The 12,776-nt window shown below is 38.8% G+C and overlaps 1 protein-coding gene across 2 annotated transcripts in view; it reads right to left on the bottom strand.

Annotated features, from left to right (window-relative positions):
* The window catches only part of LOC109959420 (roundabout homolog 2-like), an 88,287-nt gene extending 78,096 nt beyond the window's left edge, over nt 1–10,191 (bottom strand). For both annotated transcript variants that reach the window (XM_020598772.1, XM_020598771.1), the window contains exons 1-2: nt 9,655–10,191; nt 5,668–5,994 (exon numbers count right to left, since the gene is read on the bottom strand). In XM_020598772.1, the coding sequence (XP_020454428.1) occupies nt 5,668–5,994; nt 9,655–9,709 (382 nt within the window). In that variant the 5' untranslated portion in view covers nt 9,710–10,191. The remainder of the gene's footprint in view (nt 1–5,667; nt 5,995–9,654) is intronic.
* Between the last annotated feature and the right edge of the window lie 2,585 nt (nt 10,192–12,776).

The raw sequence follows: 12,776 nt of genomic DNA on the forward strand, positions 1-12,776 counted from the left end.
TACCACCACCAGCACTAACAAGGTTCTAAATAATATTAACTGTTGACCACAGCCACATTTCTTATGTCACAACAAAAATATAACCCTGAATCCAGGCAGGGTTCTGGATGCTTGAACAAACACAAATACCTTCTGATCCACTAACCACATGGTGTATACCAGTTGTAAAGCACAAAAACGGAAGTGCAGAGAAATGACTCCTTCTATGTGATGCAGTTTGTAAAAGAGCACTATTTCATGGCTGGAGAAAGTGTGTTTGTCTAAGTTTATGCCAGTTAGGCTAATGCTGTTTACTGGTGAGTGCTATATGGCTCAAAGGAACGCCTGTCACTGAAAGCAGCACAGGGGCAAGAAGACAGCACAAACACAGGTTAAGTTACGATAACTGTACAACCTTGGGGTGGCTGTGGTAAAAGAGGTACAGTGGTGATCACCGAACTAAGAGGTCAGCAGTTTGATTCCCATTCTCCCCAGTCCACATGCCTTGGGCAAGACAATGTACCCTAAGTTGCCCCCGATGGCCAGAGCAGTGCCTTTCAGGGTGTGTGTGTGAGAATTGGTGCCGCAGATGGCTGTCTTCTGTACCGGACACAAATTCCTTGTGTGTCTAACATACTCAACCAATAAAAGTGACTGAAGATTCATTAATTGCCTAAAATGAATAATGTTTTTTTTTTAATATCTAAATTTATGCTTTGCTTCTTCACACAGGTCTTCAGATCAACAATGTTGACTAGATTTTATTGCAATGCACAAAATAAATAGACAGTATCTTGGCTGTTTTCCTAAGTCAGTTGGAACTAGATGAGCATGGTACAAATGCAACAGGCATGGATTGCTGCCTAATATGCTAATAGTTGTAAGAATGAGTGATCAGCTGTTGATGTGGGTGTTTCCCTTCCATCTGTCTAGGGTTGAATTCCAGTAGCTTCCATCTTGGATCCCAGGGCCACTTTCCACAAAAGCAATTTATGAGCACTCCATTCCAGAGACCACAAATGGTGGCAAAGTCATGTTTTACAAATGGCTGTCTTGCCAATAACACATAAATTTGCACATGCTACAGCACTCTTGCATGCTCATGCATGGGTCACAATGAATTATGCTGTTTGTTTTGTTTAGCAAAATGTGTGAAAACAAGCAAGAAGGAAACAGCCACACGATGCCAGTCACAGCTTGCATATCACAAATTTGGTGAAACAAGCCCCTGTTCTAAGGGGCAAGACTCCCAGTTTGCTTCTGCTTTCTTGACTAATCAGTTCACAAAAATCTCTTCTTGTTCTTTTTATACAAAATACACAAAATGTTGACGTAGCATCATTTTCTATCTGGAGCTGACCTTTGCTAACTGAAGTGATAAATGCTGCTGGTAGCAGAACATAACTGCTGTAGCACAGTAACATTCAAAATGAAAACCTTGGCAAGCTGGCAAAAGATTGTAAGGACACAAAAAATAATAATAAAGAAAAAACATTCATGAAATGAAAGCCATGATCCCTTGATATTAGCACAACCTAAACTAATACAATCCAGACACTAGATTTAACACTATGGCTGCTTAGTTTGCTGGCTGCCTGTGAATGGGTGGATTTCACTGATAACTGAGGGACTATACATCTAATTCACTCTGCCCAGTCAAACAGAGGGGGACTCATCTTGTTCCGGAGCTTTGTACTAATGAACACCCTTGCATCCTTCACCCGTCCACCCACACCTCTCTTCAGCACATGACTGCTTATTTCTTTTCTGTCCTTTCTCAATAATTTGAGGGAGCTGTTCTAGCTCCATCAGCAACCACTCACTCTAATGATTAGTGCCAGTCCACTGGTGGCCTGGAGGTTGCACAGTTGTTTGTTGACATTGCTCTAAAGTAGCGCTGAGCTGTAGCATCTGACTAAACAGAATGAAGATGTGATAGGTGGCTGGCTGATTCTACACATTGACACCAGGAGAGTTTGATTATTAAAATTACACATTTGGATGTAAAAACAAACAAACAAACATAAAAAACATGCTGCAACAGTACCAGAAACACAATGACCTTCTAATAATGAAGTGACATGGCCTCATTTTTCAGTGAAATGTCTGATGTTATCATCTATGTTAAATATGCACCATTCACGAAACAGAATTTCAACAAGGTTAAAAAAATATTCAGAATGGTACCCTGATGATCTATCAGCTGATACAGAGCATGTTCCCCTACTGGTCTACAATCAAATTTGCTTCTTTCCAGTATCTGCATTTTTTTTGCCTTTCTGATTTCCATTCTGGAGAAAGCATGGTCAAGAATGCTTAGATTAGTTCAGTCATTTTCAGCTAAAACAAGCTACTGTACTTCTTCAAGAAATCCATCATCTACAGCATGTTAGAAGATTTAGAAAAATGGAATGACCATGCAGATGGAAACAAAATGATGCTAGCATGAAATGACAAGGCACAAGAATAAGTTACTGCAAGGACGAAGCTCAAAAAAGCAAAAACCTAAAAAAACTAATGTGTTGATATAATAAATAATAAAATACATAACAATACATATAATATGATTTTGCTGTTATAGTGTATTGATTCTTTGTCATGCAGTTCACTATATAATCTGTACAGAAATATATTTGTGTAGAAATATGTTGGTTTTTTTTTAGCAAGGCTGAGTTCATTTATATGATAAACAAAATGCTGAGAAGTATATTATTTGTTTTTGCCAGACTGCCAGTTGTAGATTTGTCTGGCATATTTACATAATTTACATATTTTAAGCTTTTCTACCATCTTAAACTGCTAAAGTGTTTTGCATCACATGGAATAAATAATGCCCCTTCAAATGTCAGTCAGACTGAAGCTCATAAAATGCATGACAAACCACCAAAATTGAACTTGTACAGCACAAATACTCAAGGGTGCAGCAACCCTCTAGTTAGCTACATTTTCTAAGCCGCTGGTTGAGATACAATGCTACAACCCATTAGAAAATGTGTGTATGTGTGTGGACTCCTAAGCAAAGAAACCATTTTGTTCAGGTTCACTGTCAGAACATCCCCAAAAGACTTTTATCTACCCACTTGCTCCAACCCGCAGCATTGCATGACAACTTTGGCTGCAGTGATACTGGCAGGATCCTGCAGCCCCTGAAGGAATCATGTGAATATGCATCCCCATAGCCATGTTATTCAGAATTACACAAAGAACGCCAGAGGCTGCCTGGGTCATACTGTTAGGGAAAGCAACCTATTGACAGTTTCTGTGTTAGAGAAGTCAGCATTCACCTAAGTAGCTTAAATTAATGCTTGTTAATATTTGGACTAGCAAACAAGGTCAACACTGAAAAAGCTTTCTTTGTGAGAAAGGTTGTGAGCAAGACTTCTGAATGTAGCGTCAACATAAAAAAACATGGGTTTAGTAAAAATTTAAATAAATAAATTGCAAAGCCTACACATTCACTATGTTGCCATCCAGCTTTAAAAGAGATTTGACAATCAGACAACAGACAATCCCACAGGATTTTACAGTTGTCAAACTAAGAAAAGGTGCTCGAAAATAAAAAAAATCTATGTCCTGTTGATAGTTTGCATGGTCATATAGCAGCCAAGTAATACACAGACACACTGAAGCACAAGGTGCACAGACCTGGGAGAAAATTGATCCCTCATACAGTATGTATAGTAATATCCAACATATATCATGCATATGGCAAAATACAAACAAATCAATGAAGGTGTCTAAACAAGAATGGTCCTATGTGCTATAATACATAACTTGAAGCTCACATGACAGCATTTCAAGGAACAATAGAACTGCTTTGGAGTGAACATGTATACATATTTCATATTTATTTCCTAATATTTAAATTTATGTCTATATGTTTGGGGCTTAATCTTTTCAACGATATCTGATAATATATGTAATTTTAATCCATGTGTTACTAATGCATAAGTTGCCTACCACTCTTCCAGCAATAAAAAAGAAAAAAACCATTTGTTAATAGTAATTACAGCTGCTACATTGACAATGGATGTGACAATTAACTCGGAAAATGAATTCAGAATGGCAGTTTGAGCCACAAAATACAAATGAGCTTTATTGTGTTTTAACGAGAACCACAAAATCCCAGCAAAATCACTCTGGCACGGTCATTGTGTTCATAAAGTTGGCATCTATCAGTCAAGAGAATCAGTGGAGCAGCTGTAACATTTGTCTCTTGACACTGTGATGGTAGTTGTGGGTTTCTGTTTTTTTATGAGAAAGAATTATTATCTATTTAAAACATAGTTGTATTGCCAAGATGTGCAATGTCAGTGTCAGGTATAGTGCAGTGTAAATTCTGATTACAATGAGTCAGGAACACTGGCGTAGCAGCTTTAGCACTATGATGGTGATCAGCTGAATATCAAACAGCACATCTCATTTTATGTATAAAAGCCAATACTATTGTACATTCTGTAACACAACATACACACTCACACACTGCCAAGGCAGCCTTCTGCGTCCTCTCAAATACCCAACATCTTCTTAAGCATTAGTATTTCCAGGATGTTTCTCCACTATCGATTTGAACTGAGAACTGAGAGGAACCAACACCAGTAAAACACAACAATAGAAATACAAGTGTCTAATGTGGAAAAGCCAATAAGACAGAGAGAGGATGTGGTGCACAAAAAGACAAAGATCTCAGATAATGTCGCGACTGAGTCACTATTAGATTCAGGCCTTTTATCAAGGCTTTTATTCTTCTTGTTCCATAATTTCTCAAAAAAGCCAAATACCTATTCAGAGCAGATGACAAAGCAACACCATTAAGACTAATATTCTGCTGGGGAGTGTTACTTCCACTTGGGATTGTGTGTATCATGGTCATCTTGTTGTCTTGGCCAACATTCTCTACGCTTGCTTATTTTATTTTTAAGATTTCATCAATGGGTATGTATGTATTATAGAAATGATTATTTTGTAAATTTATACACTATTTACCTGAAATTCCTTATGTGTTCTGCTTGCATAGTGAGAGAGAGAAAAAGAGCAGGAGTGTTTGTGTACATCCATGTATGTCTGTGTGTGTGTCCCAGCGTGTGTGCATCTTGTTCATGGCAAGAAATCAGCTCAGTTTAGCACATAATGGAAATGTGGATAGCCCAGAGCACCTCTCTCCCACACAGGGAGAGAACTGGCTGGGAGCACGCTGCATCTTTCCAAACCCAAACAGTGAAAGAGAGTTAGCTAGGTTAAAATCATGCTCACCCCCCACCCCTTCCTTGGGGCACTTCACAGCTCTGCCCAATACTCAGAACAGACCATCCAAACAGGTCTCACTAGCAGTCTGAAAAACATATTCACACACATAGGTGCACACATGCTATGCACACTGCTCAGCATATGGACACACAAACACTTGTAGGTTCAGCGGATAGGTGATGTTACTCATATTATGACAGATGACATCTTATATATGGATCTCTTAGCACAACAGCCCCAAAATGTTATGCTTAATTTAACATAAGCTCTACCTTTTTCATATGCAACACATTTTCATGTATCCCACAAAATGTTACCAACCTCAAAATACAGCATACTGCTTCACAGTTATCCCATTCTTCTCTCATGCAACAGTGAGCCGCCGATTGACCAAGGCGTTACCTTTGTGCCTAGAAGGACATGTTGAAAACTCAAACTTACATGCTACTTCTAGAGATGCGTTCCGGCTTACGGCCTCTCCAAGATAATTTCTGGCCACACACACGTAGCTGCCATCATCCGGCTTGCTTCGTCGTCCATGGACTATGCGTAGGAAAAAGAGGGACCCGCTAGGCAGCAGCATCCGGTGGGAGCGGGGATTATCACGGTCCGTCTCAACACGCTCCCCATCTTTATACCATTCTACCGTGGGGGCTGGACGACCCTCTGCCTTACAGTTGAGAGTGGCTGGCTCCCCTTTGGACACAATGAGGTCAGAGGGGTGCTCCACAATGCGGGGAGGGAAGTCTTCCTGCCGAAGACGAGACCCTAAAGGGAAAAAAAGAGTGCAAAAAAGTCAATTATTAGTAGCAATAATATTTACATATACATAAAGAGCACAAGTTTCATATTGCTGCATCAGCAATATGAAAATGTTTGGTTAAACACAGTTAACTATTTTATTAATATGAGGTGCATTAACAACTATGGCTGAAAAAGCTAAGCAACCTTTGTCAGGAGAAACTCATAGTTAAGTCAAGTCAAGATTTTTATTAGCCATGTATGCATAAACAGACAGTCTAGGCATATAGGAATTGATGTGCAGCTCTCCTTTGGAGTCAGGTAAGGAGTCAAAAGCCAGAAAGAACACTTAGTCTTAAAATAAATAGTTACATAAAGGCAATGAAGTATTAAAAACTGTCCCTAGCAATATAGTGCTAGGGACAGTGCAAAAACAGCAAAGCAATGCCCACTTATCACTACGCACCACCAAAATAAAAGCAATAAATAATACAGAACTACTGACTACCATAGCGCTGTTTAGTAAAATAAGATGGCAGAGAGAAATGTCGAGACATATCTCCAAAAATAAGGAAAACCTGAATATAAGTACACAGATTTGTAAATGTGATCAGTAAAATCAGTCAAAGTGTAATTTCATTACACTCCTTAAAAGGAAAAGTTGATTAGAGTCAGGTCCATACTGTCTGCTACTACTCTCAGGCTCCCATATTTACTTCCACAGGCAGGAGCTGAGGAGTCATTACATCTCATTAGCTTTTGATTAACACGTTCCATAAAACACTGACATCATCAAGCATGTTGTCTGTTTGTCAAGTCGGTGCATTCTTTTCATTTAACTTGTTATGTGAATGCCTTGCTGTAGCTCAGTTTAATGCTGCTTCTTAGATTTCATCTCTAAATGTCACAGAGATATGATCCAAATGTAGAGGAACTGCTTTAGTTTTGAGACAAAACAGCATCACAACTTTCTGCTGTTTGAGTCACTAAAGCAGACTTTTTGGAATATAGTAAGGCAAGAAATACATCACATATATATAAATAAATGAGAATTAAGTGATGCGGACTCCGTTTGCCTTTTGATGGTGATAAATAATGCAACCATTCCAAAGGTTGCACTATTCCAAAGCCAACCATGATGACTGACTGCTGCACAGCAACAGAAATAAAGCCATAAATTTGACTAAAATTAATGTGACAGTCTATAATGTTAAGAGGTTTGTTGACAAAAAGCATTTCATTAGCTGGTGTCAACACACCAAAACATGGTGATACATTATTTTTTTTCAAAACTCTATCAATACGTTATGCCTCTTGGGTAAATGACACATGCAATATGAGGAATGCTGAGTTCTTATAATTAGTTATCCCATTATTCAGTCTCAACTGTGGTTAATGTAGAGTTTGAGGTTTGTACTGCCAGAAAACAGAATTAAAATTTGATAATTTAAGATGTGGGCATCACATTGGTTCAGTGGATGGTACTGTCATCTAACAACATAAGAGTGCTGTGGGGTCTTGTCAGTCTGTTAGTCCTGTGATTGACTGGCAACTCATCTCAGGGTTTGTCTGCCTTCTGTTCAGTGGCTGACTGCTCCAGCACCCCATGACCCTGAACATGAGTCAGTCACCAAATTAATGGATAAATAAATATTTGGATTTACTGTAAATGCCAACATTTAACAGCTGAATAGCCTTGTACTGACAACTTCTCAAGTTGTGAATCCAATAATAATCTGGTTGAAGTCTTAAAATACAGATTCTCGATAAAGATACACATAAAACTGACCATTTTTGCTTAAAATAGGACTAGTCCGTTAGTCTAGAACCACTTGAAGCTATTAAGCATCGCACTTTGTGTAGGCCCAGGTCTTTGCTTTATTTATGGGGATCTATCCATGGTGCTGAAGCTGAAACTCGAGGTTTTACAGAAAAGCTGATCAGGAACATGCTCAGGCTTGTTTGTACTTTAATAAAAGTTACTTTGATGTGGCATCTCTACCAGTAGAGTTCATATAAATATTTTGTAAGTTTATAGCCAAAATAGTGATTTCATTATAAAATAAAGGGCACCTGTCTTTCAGATATTATTCACACAAAGCCAGTCTGGCCCCTGTAAATACGAAATCAGTATGAGTCCAAAACATAATCATGTAGTCAAGATGGGCTCACTGTCAGTGTAACATAAACTGTATTGTACACAAACTGCCATGTCTCAACATAATCCACTCTAATAGGGCACAGGCTACCATACATTTTTGCCTTAGGTATAGTCAGCCAAAAACCATCAACTGGGAATACTTCTCCTTCTTGCAGATGTTTCACCAAAATGTAACTACTACATTGAAATGTGCACTAAGTATCTGGTTTATTACATATGTTTGCATAATCTGATACAAACCAATGCAACAGGCCTGCAAGCAGGCAATTTAAAATTCTAAGCTTTTATTAATATTCACATTTTGTCGGTGCTGTGTCAGAGATGTGCTGAATCAAACCACATGTGTGGAAAATGGGGTAAACATAATATTAGAAATACCTGTCAACAGCAGTCCAATACAAACAAAAGCCTCAACACCCCCCTGACATTATGTCAACAGAGCACTATAAGCTTCACAACAATAGAAGAAACCGCAGAGCTAGTGCACTGTTTGACTGTAGATTGCATGTAATTAAATGGCTACACAGCAATTGTAGTGTCCTGAAACCACCCAAATGATGAAACCACCCACACAAGCAACCAATGTCCTGAAACCACTCAATTCTACACCCCTTTTATGCTGATCACACCATTTACTGCCAAAGATTTATGTTGCAAGTGTACACAAGGGACAAAGTAGTACAAATAAATTCAAAATGACAGTGGTTTCTGTCAAGAATCTTAGATGTGTCTGTTAGCTGCAGCTGCATTTGTACATATGTACAATAGGTCTATGTATTGTTTGAGTAATCTCTAGACACTAACAGACGTGAATTTCTATGCTATAAGCATATTCTCTATGGCACATCAGAAATCTCCATCTTTTACATGTACTTGAGCAACCTGAGCAACACATACAGTAGAATATGACAGCAGACAGAAACAATTAAAGCAAACTGTCAGCACAATTTGAAAAAAGGGCTTGCAACACTACTGGTTGCAGGCAGCATATGACATTTAGGGAGTCCCCCTGATAGAATAATTCATTAATCCTATTTCCTTTGAGACAATAGAACAAAGTTAAGAATGGCTAACTGGACTTTTTTTTTTCGTTTTTTGCCAGCATACATTTCAAACTTTGCCTGTGGAAACTGCCTGCTGGTAATTTAAAATGTGTCAGACACCCTATTCAAATAATGAAAATGCGAAGTTAAGGCATCCCTTGTGAATAAATGAGAAACTTTTGTCTACCTGTGTCATTAAATAGTTGGCCAAGAACAATATCTTACATCATTACACGATATGGCACATTGGTAAGGCTGAATGTGTGATTTCAAACACGAATCCAAAGGGGAACACCAAATTCACTCTGAATAGTGGGATGCGATCCTCGGTGTCTTGTTGTTGCACTTGATCTGGCATAACCATAGGTCGAACACGCACCAGGTCACAGCCCAGTGTGCTTTTCTAAAGCGCATTTTGGCAAAACACGATTTCAACCCTGACATTTAGTAATACATGTATAGGTCGGCTAGTCATTAACTTACCGTGGCTTTGGGTGTACAGAAGTCCGCAGAGAAATAAATACTGTAGAGGACCCATTCTGGCATATTGGCCCAGTGAGCTATCGGCGCATGAATTCCCCCCTCAAGAGAAAAAACTCTCAATTAGCCAACCAATGCTGTTTTCACGTGTGTGACTTTGTGGCAGTTTACCGTTTCGAGTTTGTGAACTAGAACAATGAAATCACTTATTTCAACCGCTAAAGGAGATCATTCCCATTCACATGTCCATTCCTCCTTTTCAAGAGCGCATCAGAAGGCAGTGCTCTGTCGACTCGCCGACACGTTGGAAATTTCTGCAGTCACCAAAAGCAAACACCACCGACGCACAAAGACACTCCATTTACTGAAGATTCCCCCCTTCAAGCGCATTCTTCTGACACCTCACCGGGTCCGACCGCAAGGAAATACGTCCATCCTCAAGCGGGACAAGTTGAGATATGAAAGATGGGGATGGGATTCAGTCAGAGGTGAGTACTGTAGCTGCACGGCGCAGCACAGTGCAGCCCCTCCTCTTCGCTCCACAGGAAACTAACTGGCAAATATAACATAGCCTACACAATAGAAGTGAACAGTAAAACTCAGTGGCGCTTTACATTCTGGATAGCTGGATTCTGGTGATGCTCATTAGTGGTTCCTTTCCTCTTCTTCTCGGAGAATACAGATGTGACAAACTGAGTGTATAGGCTTCATGATCATTGTGTATTAAAATGAGTAGGCTGCACTGGCCATTTTGGTCCAGATTTTTTTCTTTGCATTTGAATGAAGAAGACAAAGAAACAAAATGAAGTGTTTCTGTGAGTTTCTTTTAACACAGAACACTGTCCTGTGTAATGTACACATAAAGAACAGTCTACCAGGTGTACTTTTCCACTGAGTACATCAGGACGATCAGTTAGCTCATGCAACACTACACCTGCAACTACAGCTCTACACATTCCTGCCAGTAACACGAGGGGTTAAATAAAATCACTTTTAAAAAAGCCCAGTTGGCATTTTGTTTTTATGCTCATACTTGAAAAAGCTATTACAAAGGTGTACAGCTGCAAAGAAATGACACTTTATTCCTGCCCGGTGCCTGAGGTGCTTATTCTGTCTTGTCGTCAATACTGCTCAATATTGTCAATAGGATTGTTAATGCAGTACCTCGTCATGAGATGAGAATGAGATGGGCTGTATCAAGTGCTATTGATCCTGAGGGTGAAATTAAACCATTTTTGGTACTGTGTTCACAGCACTGGATCGAATAATAATTGTGGACGATGGCTAAATCTTGTCTGTGTAAAGAGGGTGTAAAGTGAACACAGTCATTTAAACTGGATAGATCTCATCCATCAGGGAATGATGTTTTCAATTGAACTCTTCTGCCACATTGTTCTTATTACAGCAGCTGCTCAGTTCAAGGTGTTGTGAAGTCCTTTGTCCTCTCAACAGCTTTTTGGTTATGCCTCAGTAGAGCAAGCCTGTGAAGTGCAGGAATATTTTTGCATACTGTGGGACAAAAATGCATTTCCATTCCTGAAAAACCACTATGAAAGAACACTTAGTCTTAAAATAAATGCATTAGTAATGCATTAGTAATACTTGTCAATGATTGACTGTTTTTCACATTTTATGCTGAGGGTGACCTTAAATCATTGCACATCCTGTCATTCAGAAGTGCAAGTCGGAGATAATAAATAGGCTTTTCAAGACATTAATAACCTCACAAAATCCTTCAAGGTGAACTTTAATAATGAGAGAAGGAAACTTCAAGAACACGGTTAGTGCAAATTGTATTAAATCACTTGATACACAATAATTACCCTATTCATCATTAACATTTACTGGTAAAATCAATGGAATGGTCACTGTTAGGCAGTCAAGGGTTAATCTGTTAAGGCTTGAAACTGAATAAGTAAGTCATAGACATAAAGTCCGATCTGAACCATGCGAAACATAAGCTATGCTAAAACAGTTGAAAGTACTGAGATACTGGTATCCATGATGAGCTTTATATCAACACAGAGCAAAATATCTGATTAACACAAACATGAGATTTTTGAACAACACATTAATGTGTGGGATTAGGTTGTGTATCTATCAAGGAAAGCTTGATACAAACATCTTGGATCTTATTGTACAAGGCTTGTGATTTAATAAAGTGTATTGAACAACTAACTACACACTCTGAAAAACTGCACAACGGTGCAATTTTTGTGTTTCTGTGTTGAGTTGACATCACCAGTCTTTGTCAACATTTTATGTCTAAGTGTGTATCACTGATTTTGTTAATCTGCTGAGAAGACACTCTACAGTAAATGGCTCCCTAAGTAATTCATTCAGAAGCCCCAACTATTAAGCAAAATGTTATAATAAATAAATGAAATACAAGTTGTTCTCTCACCTTCATATAAATGGCTGGGAAAGTGGAATAGCAATTAAAGTTGAGAAATCCTGAAGAAAGTGGCATGTATCAAAATCATTTCATAATGGCATTTGATGCCTAGCATTAGGCTAAAAAAGACAATACATGTTTACTGAGTGAGGCAATTTGATGTTTATCTTTAAGTTGAATAGGATAAGACAGGCAGAGAAAGACTCCATCACACACTGAGACAATCATGTTTCTAGGCAACGTGAGATTCTGGTGCCTTTCTCATACAAACCAACCTCAAAAGGGCTGCTGACTGTCATCAATCTCCCTCTCTCTCTCTCTGTTGATCACACGTAGGAGACAGTGTCAAGGTCACAAGTTTTGTCTGCACCATTACCTACTCATAACCATGTTTTTCCAAGCCAGGAGTGTTAGCAGTAACAGATGGTGTGTGTGACAGTGTGTCCAACACTCGGCAGCCTCAGTGAGAGTAAACAGAGTAGACCACAAAGCCCAAACCTGCAAACAAGTGACAAACCTCTGTCTAACTACTTTAGGTGCTCACTCCAGTGGATGCCTGAAACAGTGCCTTAAAATTTAAATCAGTGATATGACTATTTTCTTATTATTTTCATAATATTTACATATTATCTTTTCACACTTTGGTTTGTACCTAAGTTTCTTTCAAAAGGTACTGTAATAATGGAAGGTGTAAAACATGAGGCAGGTACCTGTTTACAAAAAAATGTAT

Source organism: Monopterus albus, unplaced genomic scaffold (assembly GCF_001952655.1).
Source record: "Monopterus albus unplaced genomic scaffold, M_albus_1.0 scaffold39.1, whole genome shotgun sequence".
Classification (NCBI taxonomy): Eukaryota; Metazoa; Chordata; class Actinopteri; order Synbranchiformes; family Synbranchidae; genus Monopterus; species Monopterus albus.